This window comes from Dipodomys merriami, unplaced genomic scaffold (genome assembly GCF_024711535.1).
Source record: "Dipodomys merriami isolate MVZ:Mamm:240054 unplaced genomic scaffold, mDipMer1.0.p SCAF_15, whole genome shotgun sequence".
In the NCBI taxonomy this organism is placed as follows: Eukaryota; Metazoa; Chordata; class Mammalia; order Rodentia; family Heteromyidae; genus Dipodomys; species Dipodomys merriami.
Window position 1 is genome coordinate 29760781 of NW_027202826.1, and position 21313 is coordinate 29782093.

The 21313-nt window shown below is 44.0% G+C and overlaps 1 protein-coding gene across 2 annotated transcripts in view; it reads left to right on the top strand.

Annotated features, from left to right (window-relative positions):
* Window positions 1-21313, top strand: part of Synpo2 (synaptopodin 2) — a 146144-nt gene that overhangs the window by 96502 nt on the left and 28329 nt on the right. Inside the window, exons 2-4 of one of the 2 annotated variants that reach the window (XM_070022507.1) lie at window positions 5291-5442; window positions 10548-11353; window positions 14274-16216. In XM_070022507.1, the coding sequence (XP_069878608.1) occupies window positions 5291-5442; window positions 10548-11353; window positions 14274-16216 (2901 nt within the window). Of the gene's footprint in view, window positions 1-5290; window positions 5443-10547; window positions 11354-14273; window positions 16493-21313 lie in introns of both variants that reach the window. The other variant, XM_070022506.1, reaches the window with a different exon arrangement.

A 21313-nucleotide genomic window follows, 5' to 3' on the forward strand; every position in this document is an offset into this window, starting at 1 on the left:
GGAAGTGGTGCTGTGGCTCAAGTGGTAGAGCACTAGCCTTGTGCTGAAGAGCTGAGGGACAGCACCCAGGCCCAGAGTTCAGGCCCCACGACCGACAAAAAAGAAAAAGAAAAGGAAGAAGAAAAAGAAAAACAAAACTAATCATTGGTTTATGGAGTGACCAGGCAGAGTTTATTACCCCTGCCTTCCCCCTTCCTTCCTCTCTGTCTCCCACCTGTGTGTTACTTGAATCTTCCCTCCTCCTGCTCTCCTCCCTCCAGGGTTTGCTATAGATAATTGAGGGCATCGATGGAGGAGGAAGCTTGTATAGTGATTAAAAACAGAAGGATCTGGAGCCAGATTTCCCACGTTCAAGTTCTGGTCTTAGCCGTGCAATTGCAGGCAAAGGACATTCCCTAAGTGTTCTTAGTTTTCCTCTGTACAACTGAAGGCAGCGTAAGGCCATCTGCACATGTGTATACCTTGAAACACACTGACATTCCTCACAGAATTTCATAGCAACAGATGACACAGAATGTGAAAGACTTAGTAGTGAATAGTCAATAAGAACATGGCACTAATATCTAATTACATGCATTGTTATTTGTATTCAGCAATGTGACAAACAAGCTCACTTTCTTTCACTTCCAGTAATGAAATAGGCACATCTTCACAAAAAGTGAGATAAAACAGCACATTACAAGATAAAGCATTATGGTTAGATAGTGCCAAATGTCTGGAGGACTAGAGAGCTGGGATGTGGTTGGAGCGCTGAGCACATGGGAAGCTCTGGGGTCCACTCCTAACATCACCAAAATAGCCCCCAAATTTAAAAAAAGAGAAACAGGAAACAGATTTTTCAAACTACTTGTGGACTAAGTACCAATGATTTTACAGCTTTTATTTTCATTTGGCAAATTTCTTTCATGTGGTGAGTGTATGTGTGTGATGTATGATGTGTTGTGTGTGATATGCATTGTGTGATGTGTTTGATCTTGATGTGATTGGTATGTGGTGTATACTGCGATGTGTTGTGTGTGTTTTGTGTGATGCATTTATGTGTGAGATGTGTTGTGTGCTGTGTTGGATCTGCATAAAATGAGTATGCGGTTTGTGTATAGGTGGTTGTGTGTGATGTGTGTTACATGTGATCTTTATGTGATTTGCATGTGATGTGTGCAGTGTGATGTGTGTGGTGTGTGATATATGTTACATGTGATATATGTTATGGGTGGTCGGTGTGTGATGTGTAGGCGGTGTGTATATACTTGCATGTTGTGTGTGATTTGTGTATGTGTGTGTGTGTGTGTGTGTGTGTGTGTGTGTGTGTGTGTGTGTGTGTAGGAAGCCCCTACATTTGCACTTACCATCCTATCTAGAGCATGTCTATGAACTGTTTGCACATCATGGGATTTTGTGCACATTACTTCTAATCCTTGTTACTCATCTAGGATCAGGCTGATGACCCATGTTTTATACTTTAGAGTGGTAGCATGTCCATGTTCAGGCAGATATGTACACTGGAGCCACATAATTAGGATCCAGACCTTGTCAATCAACTTTGGAGTAGATTCTCTTGCCATTGTCACCTATATTTGGTGGCTCTAGCACTGGTGGCTGAGAACAAGGCTAATGGCAGATTCACTGAGGCAGAACTGGCATTGTCAATACTGAATGGTTCATGTGTCCAGACACACTGACAATATATGTTTTTTTTCACAACTAAGAACATTTTCAACAACTAGAATTTCTATACATAAACATAAGAATGGGCAATTATGCTAATTATAAATACATATAATCATACATGCTATCAAGTAAAGGTCTTATATTAGTAATCCACACGAATGTACACTTCATAAAATACCTATGGAGGCTGGTGACTGCAAGGGAGTGGTGTGCTGTAAGAGATCTGCTACATTTTTAAATTTGGTTTTATACTTCTTGGAAAAATGGAGAAAGATTTGCTCTTCAGACAAGATTTTGAGACAAAATATTAACATAATTTTCCTCCCCTTCTCTCCCCTTTCTTCTCCTTCCCCCCTCTCCCCTCCCCTCTTTCCTCCTCTCTCTTTTTCTTTCCCTTAACCTTTCTTTCCTTCCTTATCCCTCCTCTCCTCTTCTCCTTTTCTCTTTCTCTGTTGAGACAATGTCTCACTATGTAGCCCAGGCTGACCTTAAACTTGCAATCCTCCTACCTCAGCCTCCAGAGTGCTGGAATTAGAGGCATGCAATAGCACCCCCTTCACATGGTTATTAAAGGAATAATATTTCCCGTGGCTCCAACAAATGTAGACATTTGGCCAAATGCCATCGCAGCAGTTGCCTCTGAGAGTTGACCTAGGAATGGATTGCTAAAGGAATGCTGATGGCTGACTTCTGCCATGGTGCACCGCCCTCCTTGACTAGCTTCTATGAGAAGGTCCCTGACAGGCGCCATGATGAACTGCACATGGCCTGTCAAGCAATGTATGTTGCGGATGATAGCTCTGTGAAGATGAAGATTTATTTACTTTCCAAGAATCCATTTTTCATTTGTGCCCTGCAAGCTTATGAAGCTGCTTTGAGCTTCGATAACAAAACACACACAAAAAACTTTAGGACATATGGACCTTTCTTGAACCTGAACCCTCATTGGCTCTCTAAAGGCTGAACTCTTAGTTAGGCCATCTGATTCCATTGAATGAATGACTCCACATCTCAAGAAGAGGCGTGGTCAGTAATCAAGTTTTTAAATTTTAGAAACAAAGTTCAATGAATTAAAGATGAACTAATAAGTATACTCCCAACTTTGATTCTTGGCTTATTAGCAACTCTCTTGTGATCCTTCATTTTACGTAGTTCATGTAAAGGGAAGTCAGAACAAAAGCATTTGTCAGTCTACTTGGTGTTTGCATAATCAAGCAAATGTTCTCTCTTGTTGCTTCCTTCTAGTTCTATAGGTTGTATTCTATAGATTGCAATTTCTGCCAATACAAATAGGTCCATCAAGAATAAAAGTAACCAGGAAGTGGTGCTGTAGCTCAAGTGGTAGAGCGCTCGCCTTGAGCTGAAGAGCTGAGGGACAGCGCTCAGGCCCAGAGTTCAAGCCCCACGACCGACCAAAAAAAAAAAAAAAAAAGAATAAAAGTAACCAAAGCTCTCATTTCAACAATGCTACAGTTTTGGCTTTAATCTTTCAAGAATATTATTTGACAATCTCTATCAATTAACGTTTTCATTGGCAGTAAGACCTTATCAGGAATTACTGGACATCTAACAGAGACAAATTAAAGTATTTCAGGCCCTATTTGGGCATGAACATGACTATGTAATATTATTTAAGAATTGCTGCCTATTAAGCTGGGCATCAGTAGCTATTAAGGAAGCTGGGGTCTGAGGATCCAGGTTGGATCCTCAGCCCAAGCAGGAAAGCCCTTGAACCTTTTTACTCCAATTAAAAAACCAAAAAAACCCAAAACCATAAAAAACCCCCACAAAAAACAGAAGTGGAACTGTAGCTCAAGTGGTATTGTTAGCCTTGAGGAAAAAGCTCAGGGACAGTGGACAGGTCCTGAGTTCAAGCCCCGGGGTCAGCATGCACACATATTACTTTACACATTACTTCTTATTGATTTTGACATCTCTGGACTCAGAATCTGAATTTTAATCATCAGAGAGGAATCCCCTTGAGCAGAAAACCTCTAGAATAGTATCTTCAAGTGTTCTTAACAGTTGAAGTTTTAAATCATGCTACATAGTTGATTAAGGACTATTAAACTAGCTGACATTGGAAAATGAAATTCAAGTACACTAGGGTACCAGCAGGAAGTAAGTGACATACTCAAAGACTCACTTCTAGCTAATGTAATTTGGGGACTTAACAATAATTTCAAGGAAACCAGGACATTATAATGCAGTACCCCAAACCCCAGGGATGAAGAGCAGGAAACTCTTACTACCCTGAGGCCTAGAGATGCAGGAAGACAGTGAGTGTATATATGGAGCTTAACAAGAGTTAAGGTACTAGGGGAGAGAGGTAGACTGCCATGAGTTACAGCTCTCTGCCCAAAGAGCCATGCACACCCAGCAGCGAACCCCAAACCCTGACCTGCCCTTTGCTCCTTGAACTCGTACTGGAGCTTCTTGTTGGCCAAATCCAAAACCAGGAGCTCAGTCAATGTAGTCCCTAGAAACCATTCCTCTTTAACACTCAAGGGAAGGAAGGGAAAAGTACTGGAAGGGTAGATGGAAATTAATCAAGCCATCATTTTACCACAATTACATAAGATTTCTGCGCCCCCTCGCCATTATTCTACTCTTCTGGAGTTTTCTTCTAGGTGTTTATTAATTTGTTCTTGCATGTCATTCTGTTCTAGAATCTGATGCCATCCTTACAACTTGGCACTTTTCATTCTTCTTTCATTATTTTTGCCAGTGTTGGGGCTTGAACTCAGGGCCTTGAGTTCTAGCTTAGTTTTTATTTTCATTCAAGGCAGGTGCTCGACCACTTGAATCACACCTCCACTTCTGCTTTTCTTACTGGTTAATTGGAGATAAGAGTCTCACAGACTTTCTTGCCTGGGCTGGCTTCTGACCATGATCCTAAGATCTTAGTCTCTTGAGTAGCTAGGATTACAAGTGTGAGTCACTGGGGCCAGGCTTACTGTATTTTTTTTTGCTGGTCCTGGGGCTTGAAACTCAGGGCATGGGATGCTGTCCCTGAGCTTCTTTGTGTACAAGGCTAGACTCTACCACTTGAGCAACAGTGCCACTTCCAGCCTTTTCTGAGTAGTTTATTGGAGGTAAGAGTCTCACCAACTTTTCTGCCTCAGATGGCTTCTAACTACAATCCTCAGATCTCAGCCTCCTGAATAGCTAGAATTTACATGTGGGAACCATCATCACCTGGTCAGCCTTACATTTTATTTGAATGGAAACAATTGTTTTCAGTCTGGGTTTAAAGATACTTTAAATGTAGAATGATTATTTTCAACACGTGATCAATTTAAACATCTAATATCTTTCTTCTGGTTTCTTCCCATTGATATACACTTTCCATTTTCCCTGTCTTCTTACAATGATAAATTAAATGACCTCATTCAGAAATGTGTGTGTGTGTGTGTGTGTGTGTGTGTGTGTGTGTGTGTGTGTGTGTGTGTGTGGTCATGAACACTGTTTACTATTAATAGGCTTATAGGCTAATAAGTGAATGAAAACTCAGGGCTGATTTCCCAGTTTGCAGATTTATTTCTCTTTGTCTCATAGATGGTGGTATGGTTTGTACAAGTTGAGTGATTCTGTTCCTCCTTTTACTTTTTGCTCTCCCCAGATTCGAAGCCAGAGCAAAGCCTCTGGATCGGGACTGTGTGAGGGGGATGAAGTTGTGTCTATCAATGGCAACCCATGCACAGACCTCACCTACCCTGAAGTCATCAAGCTCATGGAGAGCATAGTGGACTCCCTGCAGATGCTTGTGAAAAGGTATAGCCCTGGGCTGGAAGCGGTCTGTTCTCTTGAAGCTAGGTAGGAACAGCGAGAGCTCCTAGTGCATCTATATAATATCATTTATGACAGACTTGGTAAGGTGCTTTGTAGAAGATCAGGAAACTTAAACAGAATGGCCACAGCATTTGAAACATGGTCACTTCTGTCCAACTGAGCTTGCTGATGGAGAGTTAAAGTGCTTTTGTTCCAAGTGCTTCCTGAGACTGTTCAGAAGATGGAGCACAATCTGATAATTCCTTCTAACATTAAGATTTTCTGACAGCTCGGGTTATTCAGTTATAGTTTCCAGATTCGCAGATGAATTAAAAACGTTGTGTTACATTATTGGCCTGTACTATTTTCACAAAGCATACCTAGGAGATGGGACAAACAAAACAAAACAAAAATATTAATGATAAATGAGCATTTTTTAAAAGCTTAAAAATCTCAGATTTATGCTTTCCAGGACCTCCAATGGAATCAGTACTTGAGAACAGATAAAAACATATTTTTAAAAATCTTTACTCCAGGACAATATAATCAATATTTGAGCTATCAAAAGCAAATCATAGTGCTGGTAGGCTGAGATCTGAGGATGGTAGTTTGAAGTCAGCCTGAGCAGGAAAGATCGTGAGACTCTTATCTCCAATCTCCCGAAAACTGGAAGTGGAGCTGTTGCTCAAAGTGGTAGAGCACTAGCCTTGAACAAAAAAGCTCAAGGGCAGCCAGGTGCCAGTAGCTCATGCCTGTAATCCAAGCTATTCAGGAGGCTGAGATCTGAGGATCATGGTTCAAAGCCAGCCCAGGCAGGAAAAGTCTGTGAGACTCTTCTCTCCAATAAACCACCAGAAAACCGGAAGTGGCACTGTTGCTCAAGTGGTAGAGCACTCACCTTGAGCTGAAGAGCTGAGGGACAGCGACCAGGCCAAGAGTTCAAGCCCCACGACCGACTCCTTCCCCCCCCCCCAAAAAAAAGCTCAAGGATAAAACCTAGGCCTTGAGTTCAAACCCCACAATAGACAAAAAAAAGTAAATCTCAGGCCAGGCACTGGTGTCTTGTATGTATAATCATAGCTACTCATAAGGCTGAGATCTAAGGATAGAGGATTGAAGCTACCTTGGGTGGGAAAGGCCATGAGACTCTTTTTATCTCCAATTAACCATCAAAAGCTGAAAGTAGAGTGTGGCTCAAGTGCCAGAGCACCAGCCTTGAGTGAAAAGCTAAGGGACAGTACCCAGGCCCTGAGTTCAAGCTCTAGTACTGGCATGCACACATGCACACATGTGCATATGCACGCACACATATACACACACACACACATACAGCTAGTGGCTCATGCTGTTTAGGAGGCTGAGATCTGAGGCTTAAGATTCAACGCCAGCCTTGGCAGACTAATCCATGAGACTCTTAACTCCAGTTAATCAGCAAAAAACCAGAAGTGGATCTGTGGCTCAAATGTTGTAGAACACCAGCCTTGGGTGGAAAAAAACAAATGAGAGTGTAAGGCCCCAAATTCAAGCCCCTACACAGGCATTTACACACATGGAAAAGCAAATCACTTATGCATTCAATCTCTCCAAATACTGCTATGATTTAAAAATACAAAGGAGAACTTTAAAAGGTAAAAGTAAGGACACAAGGTTGAGGGCAATCATAAAAAATGACAGCATCCACACTTTTACACTGTACAAATCCAGGATACTCCATCCATACTGATCTTGCAACTTAGGCCTAGCAGGGATCTCTCTCTCTCTCTGTCTCTGTCTCTGTCTCTGTCTCTGTCTCTGTCTCTCTCTCTCTTTCTCTCTCTCTCTCTCCCTTTCCTTCTCTCCCTAGACTCTGGGTTTTAAGTCTCTGCAGAAATATTGCATAGAGAATTAAACCTAAGCTAGTCATTCAGTAGGATCCCATTTCTACATAAACATGAACTTACAAAGACTCAAATCTTGTGACAAGAAGAAAAATTTAGCATCTTCTTAGAACCCTACATCTAAACATTTATTCACCAAACGCTTGGGCTCTTGCTTATTTATAAAGCTGCCATTTGCTCTTTGAAGGAACCCAGTGAGGAATGTTGGCAAGTAACAGTTCTACAGAATCACAGCCATCATCCCCTATAAATCTGTGAAGTATTCAAAGATCACCATGTTTGAGAAGTTTCAGTCATATCCAAAACAGGGAAAACAATCTTTTCTATTTTATTCCCTCTGTTTTTTTTTTAATGTCTTAATGAGGCCAATTTCTCCAGAACACAGTTGTTGTCCAGGACATCATCTTCTAGTTCTTGTTTTGATTATGATGGCTATCTCTGAAGAAATAAAAATAATGATTTAAAAAAAATCCCTCGTGGCTTAAAAGTTGAGTTCCAGGTATCTATTTACTTTCTAGAACAAATAAGCTAGTTCTCTACTACATTGAGTAACTAGAAACATGGTCCTTATCATCATTATCCTGGGTATTTTTGATTCTTTAAGAAATAAATCATTAATTAACGGGATTCAATATGAACTCTTCCATTAAAATCATCCCGAAGGCCACCACGAGCCTCATCCTCACCACCTATACCCTGGAGATCTGAATGTGGCTCCCTACAATTATGTTTTCTCTCCCTTCCATCCCTGCTGGCTCTCACTAGAGGACAAGTGTTTGACTCTTTCTGGATTAGTGCCCAAAGATAGCTGAGGAAGACTATATTTAAACACCCCCCTTTCATTCAAAGTCGCTTATCTTAAACTTTATTGAAATGATAAGACATAAAAGTAGTGGTCATAAAACTATGTTGTAGAAACGTTGTGTTCCTGTAGAGACTATAGTGAAGTGAGTGGTTAAAGATTTAATATCATTTCTCTCTCATTTATGTGAGGCTTTTATGCCTCTTATTCATGTATATACATTTTAATTCAATTGTGAAGAGATCTTAACGCATGTGATTCTGGGGCTTAAACTCAGGGTCTGGGTACTGTCCCTGAGTACTTTTGCTCAAGACTATTGCTCTACTACTTGAAACACAGCTCTACTTCCAGCTTTTTTTGGTGGTTAATTGGAGATAAGTCTCATGGATTTTGCTGCCCAGGCTGGCTTTGAACCCAGATCCTCATATCTCAGCCTTTGAGGAGCTAGGATTACAGGTGTGAGCCACTGGTGCTCAACAAGAGATCTTAGCTTTTATTTTGTGCATTTGGCTTCATTCTAGTATATACCATGGGAATGAATTTAAATTACTCCCTTGGCTTGATTATTGCTGTCTTACGTGATTCTAAGTGATTTGATCTATTTTCCTCTCAAGGTCTTTTTAGATTAAAACTCTCTGATCTTTTGCTTCCCTCAGATTCTGTTTGACAGAGTGTATTAATTGTTTCCTACGTAAAGATGGTCCAACTTGCTATCAAAAACTCTTTGATGCAATGTTTTTAAAAATATCATATTACCAGGAAGCATTTCAGAGTATCTTTATAGAGAAAAGATGTGTTTTGTTTGACTATTAATTTTTGTTTTGTTTTGCCAAATGGAGCCAAAAGCAAACTTAAGGAGTAAACATTTTGAACCTTGGTCAGAAATTGTACTTCCACATGAATTGTAAGGTAAATTTCATTGAGTAGGAAGAAACAGAATTCCTTTCTTGGGTGAGTGATTCCTGCCTTGGTTTGGGGGGGACAAGCAGCTATGACTGCTTTAAAAAAAAATAAACCAAGAGCCAGTGGCTCACCTTGATCTAGAGATCAAGGTTTCAAACCAACCCAGGCAGGAAATCCAGGAGACTCTTATCTCCAATCAATCACCAAAAATGCTGAAAGCAGAGCTGTGGCTTAAGTGGTAGAGCACCAGGTGGAAGCAAAATAAACCCCAGGGACAGTGCTCAGGACCTGAGTTCAAATCCCAGGACTTGTGCGCGTGCACACACACACACACACACACACACACACACATCCAAGTGTGAAAATGAGAGTGTCTCCTATAGCTGTTTCAGTAACTGCTACTTCTCTTCTAGAAGCATTTAGATCTTTAGAGAGAAGTTGTTTAACTCTTAAACTGACATTGCTTCTCACAAACCCAAACTAGCAAAAGCTGCTGTGTATGATTAAGTCTAAATAAAAAAGGATTGTGGTGATCTGGGCTCCAAAGGGGAGAGATAAAGGAATAGTTTGCCTTCAGAGATCCGAATAGGAGAATGCTGGAGAAGTCTCATTCCAGTAGAAGGGAAGAGGTCTCAGTTATAAATACTCCATGACTTAATGGCTGAGTGCAGCGTGGAAAGCATTTCTCTTTACACAGAGTGCCAGGCTAGGGTCCACTTGTTACCACACACATGCCTAGTGGAGCTTTAAAAAAACAAACCTAGCTTCTATTTCATTTCTTTCAAGAAGGCAGAGCCTGTAAAAGGATTACTTGAATTATCTGTAATTTAATCTTGATTTGAAGCTGTTGGGTTTGTTTGGGTGACGTGAAAAATGTCTAGACCACAATTTATTCCATAAATGTTTTGTCACCTTGTAGCAAACACAAGGAAGTGGCAATATCCCAATCACTTAAAAAAAAAAAAAAAAGGACATTTGACTGCATCCTGTGCTTATTTTAAAAAAAAGTGACCTTAGGATAGAATTAGGCTTCAAATATTTTGTAAATATTTCTGTGTGCTTTAAAGAATAGTTTATTGGAAAGCTTGTGTGTGTGTGTGTGTGTGTGTGTGTGTGTGTGTGTGATGGCACTGGGGCTTGAACTCAGGGCCTGAGTACTGTCCCTTAGCTTTTTCTGCTCAAGGGTGGCACTCTACCTACTTGAGCCACAGCTCCACTCCTGGCTTTGTTTGGTGGTTAATTGGAGGCAAGAGTCTCACAGACTTTCCAGCCTAGGTTGGCTTTGAACCAGGATCCTCAGATCCCAGTCTCCTGAGTAGCTAGGATTAAAGGTGTGAGCCACCAGCACCTGGCTATTTGAAAAGGTTTAATCACAAGAACCCGTTTTCAAGTTATGTTGTACTACAGTGGACACAGAGGGAACATATTGATTGTATCATGTATTAAATATCATAAATGGCAGGAAACTCTCTGGCAGGTAGGACTCACTTTGGTTTCACTGTCTGGAATTGTTCTTTTGTCTGCAGACCATCTAGTGGAATAAGTGAAGCTTTGGTCTCCGAAACTCAGAATGAACCCCAGGAACAGCTCCCACATGGGGAGTGTGTGGAAAGGACGACCCTACAGATTCGCCCAGCCATCCAGACCCAGCACGGGGAGGTCTTTACCACCTCGGTCCAGGGTGGGGCTCCCCTAGCTGAAGACCACAGAAGTGCTTCCAATTGTATCAGAGACATAGAAAAAGAAACAGATCTGAGCCACCAAAGGGATCCCCAAATGCTTGACTCCCAGGAAGGCTATTTGGCTGAAGAAACCATCCTGAGGGAGAAGGTAGGAGCAGGCCCTGTGGTGGAGCTACAGCTGTCACTCTCTGAGGCGAGACACAAGGGCAGTCAGGGCCCTGGAGTGGCTGTCCAGGGAGCTGAAATTTTAAAATCTCCTGACCCAGACTCTAGCTTCTACCATGAGGAGGCCTTGCACATCAATTCAGTGACTGCTCATGAGAAAGCAGACCCTTCTCTGAGGTCCAGCAAGATCATCCAGATATCCAGTGGCAGAGAATTGACAGTGATCCAGGGAGAGGAAGCTGAAGACGATCTGGGACTGGCCCGTGTGGAAGTGATCTTCGACTGCTCTGACAGACAGAAGGCAGAAGGGCGCAGGCTGCAGGCAGGAAAGGGGTGTGTGGTTTCCCCAGTGGAAGGAGGGCAGTCAGAAGCACCTCCTTCTCTGGTCTCCTTTGCCGTCTCATCAGAAGGCACAGAGCAGGGAGAAGACCCACGCTCCGACAGAGATCATAGCAGACCACACAAGCACAGAGCTCGGCACGCAAGTAAGTCCTGTCCTGGGTGGGTGCATAGCTATCAGGGCCATTGGTCATTTAAGACATTTTACTGATGCTTTGCCTGCATGAATTGTGTTTTTGCTTGTATCTTTTCTCCTTATGTCTCTATTAACTTTGTAAGCAATGAATTAATGCAAAAATAACCAAAATGAAATTATGGAGAATATACTAGTTTGTGAATGGAACAGTGGATTGAAACATCCTAGTAGATTTACTTTTTTTCATGAATTTTTTTTTGTTCTCCCTGAAGGCTCAAGAAAACAATATGGTCAGTGGGCCTTTTTGATTGTTTTCAGAATGCTCAACCATTTCCTGTTAAAGTAGCCTGACAGAGTTTTATCCCAAGTCATGTGGATTCTGACTTTAAATGGCAAAAACAGTTCATCCTGCTACTTGAAAGAGTATTTTAGAGGCAGACTCCACCACTGATATTAAAAACAGACCTTCGTTTTGAACAAAACCCCCTTTGCAGCTTGATGATGCTTGCAGAAATGAGTTTGACAGACAGGGGCATGTGTGGTTCTGAGCAGTTACATGATCCTAACTGTTGTATAAGTCTGCACCAGACTGCAGAGTGTTTCAGCTACCTTCTAGACATAGACAGCCATCTCCAGGCGTTCAAATGTCTCCCCCCACTCGCACAAAAAAAATGCCCTGGAATTTAAGACTTTTTGTGGCAGTCTGTTGTAGGCTCCTGAAGTGAGCTGAGGAATAGGATGAGGCTTGCAGTTAGCTGTCATGATTTGGGTGTTTTCTTGTATGTGCATGTATTTTTTTTTCTTTTACAAATGGGGAGATTTTATTTCAGGATGTAAAGGCCATTGAATGCATGAATGGTACACATTAGCAATGAACTTGGTTATTCAAAGTAGCCAATTAAGCCTTCTAGCCCATCACAATTGCTTTCAAAGCATATTTTTAGCATAACCATCTGTAGTTTTATTGGCAAGTACCATCAATCATTCCTTATCCTTTAAGCATCCGAGGGCCATCTTCACATTTATAGCATATTAAATAAGAGTATTAAGACAGCATTCACATATTTTAAGTGTTGGCACTGAAATTAGCAACAACTGTACAACTGTGACTGTCAGTTTAATGAGCAGTTGTATAACACTGGTCAAAAAGTGGTCACCTTCAGTAAAGTGAGCACATTTTTAGTATTTCCTCCGCACAGAATCTGATCACCAGGAAATATCTGTAGCTTTGTGTTAAAATTATCTTCCCTGATATTATTCTGAAAAATTTAAACTTTAATAAAAATGTCATTTGTGGCCACAAAATTCTTGATTTTCCTGAGTTTCCATTCAACTATCTTGAAGAGTTAACATTTGTGGATCATACTTATTAAAATGTGCTTATAATTTTATTAACATGGATATTTATACTACTAAAATGTGACTATAATTGACTGATGCCATAAATTGACCACTATTTATTTACCATATTAGTAAAAGAAATGTGTAATTTTTATTACTGTATAATGATAAAGCTAATGTTTCAAACAACCTAATTACTGCCTCAGTTTCTACACCAGTTGAAAGGACCACAGGTCATATAAATTTTAAATTTTCTCAAGATTTATACTAATTCTTACTGCCATTGAAATAACATTGTATTCTCAAAATAGCAAAATATTTATAAATTCTAGACAAATTTGTAGCTAGTGTTCATTATACAGATTCACGAAATCTAGCATTTTGGAGTATAACTAATTAGTAATTCAGTACCTTGGGTTAACTCAGTGTTCTGCTTTAACATTAGTTCAGTAGCTCTGGAAGAAATATTTTAGATTGTTGCCAAATTGAAATAAAAGAAGAAAAATCCTAAGTAGCTAAATTTATTACACTAAAATATTTAAACATTTTAATTTTTTCCCCTTGAGGCATATCCTCTCTTCGTGTGTGTGTGTGTGTGTGTGTGTGTTGTGTACTGGTACTGGGAACTGAATTCAGGGTCTCACTTGGCTTTTTTACTCAAAGCTGGCACTCTGCCACTTGAGCCATAGCTCCACATACTCCCCTCATTTTTAAGATGCTTAGGAGTCATGAAATACTGATTTTTTTTTTTTTGTCGGTTGTGGGGCCTGAACTCTGGGCCTGGGTGCTGTCCCTCAGCTCTTCAGCTCAAGGCTAGTGTTCTACTGCTTGAGCCAAAGCGCCACTTCCTGCTTTTTCTGCTTATGTGGTGCTGAAGAATCGAACCCAGGCCTTCATGCATGCAAAGCAAGCAATGAGCCACCTTCCCAGCCTGACATTATTTTTTTTTTAATATAGAAGTTCAAAATACATCTTGATTTTTTTCAGAAAATACAATGTTCTGAAATTATGTTCTTATCCACTCAACTTGTATCCTATTAACTGGCATTTTCTAGTTTAATTTTTATCACTGAAGTATAAAAGGTCAGAAAAACAAATGTAATACATTCTAATCAGCACCTAGAATGGAAGGTATTCACATGAATAAGTGGAAAAAGTGTTATTATATATTGTTTATTGTAATAGAAATAGAGATTCGAAAAGAAATAGGGCAGGGGGGTTTAAGTGCTTAGTGGTTTTGGGTTCAGCATGGGCAAAGGCAGAGATTCAATACCCAGTACTAAAAGAAACAAGAAGGGAGAAAGAGGGAGAGGGAGAAAGGAAGGAAGGAAGGTGGGAGGGAGGGAGGGAGGGAAAAAAGGAAGGAAGGAAGGAAGGAAGGAAGGAAGGAAGGAAGGAAGGAAGGAAGGAAACAAGGGGAGGAGGGAAGAAAGGAAGGGAAATAAAATTATATTCCTTCAAAATCCAGTGTTCAATTATAAGCATTTTTTCACATATGCTTTGTCAAAGCCAAGGGGCATGAGCTGTGGGACTGCGGTGGAGTCTTCCTTGAATGTATCCGCTCAATTCGATTTCTGTGCTTCCCCTAGGACTCCGGAGGAGTGAAAGCCTGTCGGAGAAGCAGGTGAAGGAAGCAAAGTCTAAATGCAAAAGCATCGCCCTCCTTCTGACGGATGCCCCCAACCCCAACTCCAAGGGGGTGTTGATGTTTAAGAAGCGCCGGCGGAGGGCCAGGAAATACACGCTGGTCAGCTACGGCACGGGAGAGCTGGGGAGGGAGGAAGAGGAGGAGGAGGAGGAGGGCGACAGGGAGGACGCCTGCGAGGTGGCATTCCTGGGCGCCAGCGAATCCGAGGTGGATGAGGAGCTGCTGTCGGAGGCTGAGGACGACGGGCCCCAGGTGGTGACCTTCGACTGGGATTCGGGCCTGGTGGACATCGAGAAGAAGCTGCACCGGGGGGACAAGATGGAGCTGTTACCCGACAGCACGGGCAAGGGGGCCCTCATGTTCGCCAAGCGCCGGGAGCGGATGGATCAGATCACCGCGCAGAAGGAGGAGGAGGAGGGCGCGGGGCCCGGGCCGGGCCGGGAGGCGAACGCCGCCGCCGCCGCCGCCGTGCAGGTGGACGGGCTGAGAACCGTGGCGTCCTACCAGAGGCAGGACGAGGCCTCGGTGCGGGTGCGCGGCGCGGTGAGCACCAGCTACGTGCAGCTGGGCCGCGGGGCCGGCCCCCTGCCCCAGCAGAACGGCTTCGTGGCGGCGGCGGCGCCCGGCCTCCCGGAGCCCCCCAGGGCCGTCCCGATGAACAGGACGGCCAAGCCCTTCCCGGGCGCCGCCGGGGCCCCGCCGGCCGCGCCCTTCGTGCCGGCCCGCAGCCCGACGAGCCCCCGCGCCGACTTCTTCCCCGCGCCGCCGCCCTACTCGGCCGTCACCCCGCCGCCGCCCGAGGCCTTCTCCGGGGGCGTCTCGAGCCCCGTGGCCGGCCCGCCGCCGCCGCCGCAGCCCCCGCCGTGGCCCCAGCCGGGACCCTGGGCCCAGCCCGCCTTTTACGACTCGTCGGAGCGAATCGCCTCCCGGGATGAGAGGATCGCCGTGCCCGCCAAAAGGACGGGCATCCTGCAGGAGGCCAAGAGGAGGAGCACCACGAAGCCCATGTTCACCTTCAAGGAGCCCAAAGTCAGTCCCAACCCGGAACTCTTGTCGCTGCTGCAGAATTCGGAGGGCAAACGGGGCGGCGGGGCCGGGGGCGACTCCGGGCCCGAGGAGGACTACCTCAGCCTGGGCGCCGAGGCCTGCAACTTCATGCAGGGCGCCTCCGCCAAGCAGAAGACGCCCCCGCCCGTGGCCCCCAAGCCCGCCGTCAAGTCCCCCCCAGCCTCCCAGCCGGCCACCCCCATGTCTCCAGTCTGGTCCCCAGGACCCGTGACTCCGACCCAACCTCCTCCTGCCTTTCCCACGTCCAACCCATCGCCAGGCCCAGTGGCCTCCGCCATCAAAATCGCCCAACCTTACGCTCCCGTGCGGCCCGCCAGCGCCCTGAACCTGTCCGGTCCCTTCAAAGGCCCGCCAGCCGCAGTAGCCAATCAGAATTACACACCCAAGCTCGCGGCGACGCCCCCCGCGGGGCCACCCAATGAGCTGCCCGGAATGAGCGGGAAAGGCGCCCAGCTCTTCGCCAAGAGGCAGTCGCGCATGGAGAAGTACGTGGTGGATTCCGACACGGTGCAGGCCCACGCGGCGCGTGCGCTGTCTCCCACGCCGTCCCTCCCAGCCAGCTGGAAATACTCCTCCAATGTGCGGGCGCCCCCGCCGGTGGCCTACAACCCGATCCACTCTCCTTCCTACCCGCTGGCTGCCATCAAGTCTCAGTCCTCGGCTGCACAGGCCTCCAAAATGAGCAAGAAGAAGGGCAAGAAACCCCTCAATACTCTTGAAGTCATGAAACACCAGCCGTACCAGCTCAATGCGTCCTTGTTTACTTTCCAACCTCCAGATGCCAAAGAGAGCCTTCCCCAGAGGTCATCGGTGAAGGTCAGTGCCGCCCCAGCCATGAGACAAGCGCTTCCTCCCCGGCCCGTGAGCGTGGGCTCCCCCACGAACGCGCAGGCCTCGTCGGTGTACTCGGTCCCGGCCTACACCGCCTCGCCCGCCGGCTTCGCGGAGGCCGCCTCGCCCGCCTCGCCCGCCAGCGCCTCCCCGGGGCCTCCGGGCCTGCCCACCTCTCCCAAGCAAGAAGCCGCCTCTTCCTCTTATTTCGTGGCGCCGAGGCCCAAGTTTTCAGCCAAGAAAAGTGGTGTCACAGTTCAGGTGTGGAAACCGTCGGTGGTGGAGGAGTAATCACCACACCGGGTGTCGCGCTTTGCTTTGAAAGGAATCGTTTGCAGTGTCCCTTCAGTCCCCACCCTCCACTCCTGACCCCCAGTGCCTAGCAATCCCTCAGCTTCATTTCAGACAGGCCATCACCCAATCTGGGTCCAAGAAGTCTATTTTTTAGAGTCAAAGAAAAAATGCAACTCAGATTGATTTTGAACACATTTCTCTAGTTTGCACATACCTGGGGGCATCTCTTCACATAGGTCCGCACCATTATATTAAGGAAGCCAGAGGTTTAGGATTTTTGCTTTCGCCTCAGGAAAGACAGTGATGACTGCTGGCAACTGTTAGGACACAGCCTTTATGTAGTAATGTAACAGCTGCACTCCCAGGGTGAAAAGGTTCAAAGGTACTGCAAATATAACATGTAGTGACGGACTGACTGAGATTCCTTTTTTTTTTTTTTTTAGATTTCCTTTAAGTCATGCTTTATCTTTATTACTAGTATTCACAGAATTAGAAACGTATTGAGGATAGGGGTCTTTCAACCTCAGGCGCCTATTTGATACTATAGAGAAGGTATTCTAAGGACTGTGGGAATGTATAGAGTTTAGTATGAAAAGAGGATCTTGATAATTACTGAGCACTTATGTATTTAACTTCTTGTCCGATGCTCTTACATATATTGATTCATTTCAGAAGCCACTTAAGGTAAATAGATTAGGGCAAGAGAGGTAATTATCCTTAGAGATGGGTTTTCATTCTCCCTTGCCAGTTACTTCAGGAAATAGGTGCGCACATCTCCAATTGCCAATGAAAGCAAAGGTTTGATTTCTGCAGCTGAGGCAAGTGGTAGGGTACAGCATAAGAAAGTAACATCAAAAGGGGGAGCGGTGCTCAGAGAGGCAAACTCAGTTATCCTTTTACTTTGGGAAATTGCATGGCTGGGATGAAAGGAGTCCTGACAGCAGGACATAAAAGCAAAGTGTGAGGAACTGAGTCAAAGTGCACAAATGCCATAGGGTGAAGATACAGAACCAGTTACCACCATGTTGGAGTGAGCTCACAGACTTTCTTCCCGTGTGTTTGCTTTGGCTCCTGATGAGTGCTCCTGCTGTTCCTTGCAATTCTATTCTTGCACCTTTACTTCTAGTGTTTCTATTCGATGGACCAGGATAATTCAGGCAAGGTTACCTTGTGAATTTGGATGGGTCACACGCCATGTCGTCACTCAGCTGGCTAGGAAGTGAATAATGTTACTGAAAGTAAACCTGAAGACCTTTCTCATATCTATTTTAAGTCTGAGTGAGTGTGACCGTCCATGGAAAGTATTCAACATGAATTAATTGCAACAACCTCAAAGCGCTGATGATGGCTCCAAGTAAAGCTACCTACTCTAGGCAGTGGGTATGTATAGAGACCTCTAGAAAAACACTTGCCTAGTTAGGTGCCACTTTAATCCTCTGCGAATACCTGTATTCCTGCTCTTTTCCTGCTGTCACTGTCAATCTGCTATGTTTTTCACTATCCTATTAAAATATTACTTTCTTCTTTATCTGTTCATTGTAAAAATTTTTGTTAAAAGAACTCTTCTTAGAAGAACAACTCTATCCTAAGCTATTTCTCTCATTCCTCAGTTTCCTTTTTTTAGGGGGGCGGGGAAGGAGAATCCAATTCTTCATATATTGCAAAACTACCAGACTTACACATTTCTAAAAGATAACACATAAAAGGAGAATTCAGTCAACAAAAGGCCAATGGGACTGAGTGATATTTTGCTTTTTTGCTGTCTGATCACCCATTGAGTTTGGTGTTAATACAATCATAGGCAGTAGTTTAGTCCTGTAGTTGCCTTTTGGGGATATTAATTGAGAAAATTAATGCAAGACAAGAGAAGTTCAGCATATCATTAAGTCACCCCGTTGTTTCTATTTGTTTCCTGCAAAGGAAGACTGATGGGTACTGTGCTTGCATTGTTTACTAATAGAATAAGCAAAAAATTTAACTTAGATGGAAGCAGGAAAAACCATTTTATAATTTTGCATTCTGTGTGTTGTGTGGGTGTGTGTGTCTGTGTGTCTGTGTCTGTGTCTGTGTATGCTGGTCTTGGGGCTTGAACTGAGGGCCTGGGGACTGTCCTTGAGCTTTTGTGCTCAAGGCTAATCCCCTACCACTTTGAACCACAGCTCCACTTCCAGCTTTTTAGAGGTTGATTGGTGATAAGAGTCTCACAGATTTTCCTGCTCAAGCTGGTTTCAAACTGTGATCCTCAGATCTCAGCCTCCTAAGTAGCTAGGATTACAAGCATGAGCCACCAGTACCTGGGTAATTTTGCATTCCTAATATAGCATTTAAGCTTGGCATCAGTTAAAGGACAGACATAGAACACACATATAGTAGCCAATTTGAGATCATGGGTTCCAAAGCATCCTGGGATGATAATGAGCCAGGGGCATTTCCAGTTGCTCAGGGGTTTGTGGTTTGTAGGAATGAGAATAGTTTTAAATGCATTTCCTGATGGACAGGTGGCAGTCTTAGCCAAGTCACTATTTGAAGTTGATGACCAAAGACACAACTAACATGACTGTGTGTTCTCGTCATCCAGGGCCTGTTTGGAAATCCCAGGAGTGTTTAAGAAATGTGGTTGGCATGAAGGTACAGCAGCTACAGTTTGACCAGAAGTTAGTAGCAGAAGGACCATAGAGTCCCACTCGATAGAGGAAAGGGGAAAAATTCTCCACGCAACATCCACAACAGATGTCTCTCCCTGCCCCCCTTCTCTTTGTCTGAGGGATACAGGAAGTGAGATGGAGGTGTTCACCAACTCCTTGGAGTAAGAAAAGTTTCTGTTCCTCTTTTCACCCCTCCAAGGAGCTATAAATCACTTTTTAGATGGCAATAGGATAGGTGTGGCAGGCAGAAGGATTTGAACCAGAGACAGAAATGTCTTCTCACGGGACAGAGTACCAGCTCTATCTGACTAGAATGTAGTGATGAGGTTATGGGTTTGGTTGTTGGGTTGCTTGTGGATCCTGGTAGGCAGTTTATGTTGAATTTTTTTAGCACCTTGCCCCTCCCCTTGTTGTTTATTAGTCTGACTCGTAGCTAAGGCCCTTGTGGCATCAGCCTTAATGTGCTGATACCTACGTCACCTCAGGTGCCCCATGCACAGCACTACCAGAAGCCCACTGCGCTTGTTAGACACTGGGATGGGCCCGGCATGGTAATCACACTCGCTGACTTACCGCAGGACCTTAGGCAAAATTGTCTTTTCTTTTTGTTTTTTTACACATTAATAATGTCTCAATCCTCTCTTCCTGGCAGAGTGTTGTGCTGTCAGGAGGTGGGACAACACAGAAGATTCTAGAAGATAAAGGTGATCTGTGAATATCAGAACAGTGTTCTGCCATTGAATATCAGAACAGTGTTCTGCTCTAGGGCACATCAAATCAGGGTTAGTCAATGTGGGAGTCTGAGCTATGCCACTTTTAATCTTAGGACATTGGCTATTTTATTTCTAATATTTCAATAATAAATATCATTGACTTTGAGAGACAGTCTCTGAATTTAGATTAGCTCCATGGGTGGTATAAAGCACACATTTTTAGGACTGTGTTCTGCAACACACATTAGAGTGGTTATCTTAGAACCCATTAGCCTTTCTTTTATATGTGTGTGTGTGTGTGTGTGTGTGTGTGTGTGTGTGTGTGTACATATAGATATATACACACACACACACACACACACACATATGTATATATAAAACACTGGTTCTGGAGCTTGAACTCAGGGCCTGGGCTTTGTCCCTGAGCTTTTGTGCTCAAGGCTAGTGCTCTACCACTTAAGCCCACAATTCCACTTCTGGCTTTGGGGATGGGGTCAGTTAATTGGAGATCAGAGTCTCACAGACTTTTCCTACCCATGCTGACTTTGAACCATGATCCTGAGATCTCAGCAATTATGAGTGTGAGCCACCAACACCCCGTTAACTTTTATACTTCAAAATATATCTAGTACGCTTGCTCATGATAACAAGTGTCAACTGTCTCATCTCACATGAGCTCTCTTCACATAATCTTCGCAAGAAGCAATCCTCACAAACCCTAGTGAAACCAATCCAAGTTCCAGATCATTTCCTAACCTAAGCACAGGGTCATTCAACTCCTCTAGACCGGGCTGACTGCTTTCACTGTGGGACAGCTGGGAATTACCACACAGCTTACATTCTAGCAACAAGAGTCACCTCTGAAATGTCAGAAATAAATGATCCCATTTAAAGGGGGATTTACATCCCCAGGAGCTGTGTTTCCTGCTGGCAGCCACCAGGTTAAGCAAGCTGAGAGTTAGTCTGCTGCTGTCTGTCAGCCATGCTAGTCACTGACCAGATGACTGTCTTCATAAACTCTTCAGAGTAAAAGAAGCCACGTGGCTTTTGGTGCCTGAGTTGAATTTTTTTAAATAAAATCTCTTTAGTGTACATTATTCCAAATAGTTACATAGTAAAAGAACTTCAAACTTCTGCTTTCATGAGTCCTCAAGATCTGTGGTGCTATTCAATGAGTCACCATCAACCAGGCAGGAAAGGGGTATGTGTGTATGTGTGTGTGGGTGTAAGTGTGTGCACGAACGCACATGCAAATCAATACTAGGGCTTGAAGAAGGACCTTGCACTCTTACTTGTTTTTTTATTCAAGACTAATGTTCTGTCACTTTAGCCACACCTCTACTTCTGTTTTTTTTTTTTATTTCTCGTTATTTAGAGACACAATTCTTGGACATTTTTCTGCCTGAGCTGGCTTTGAACCATGATCCTCA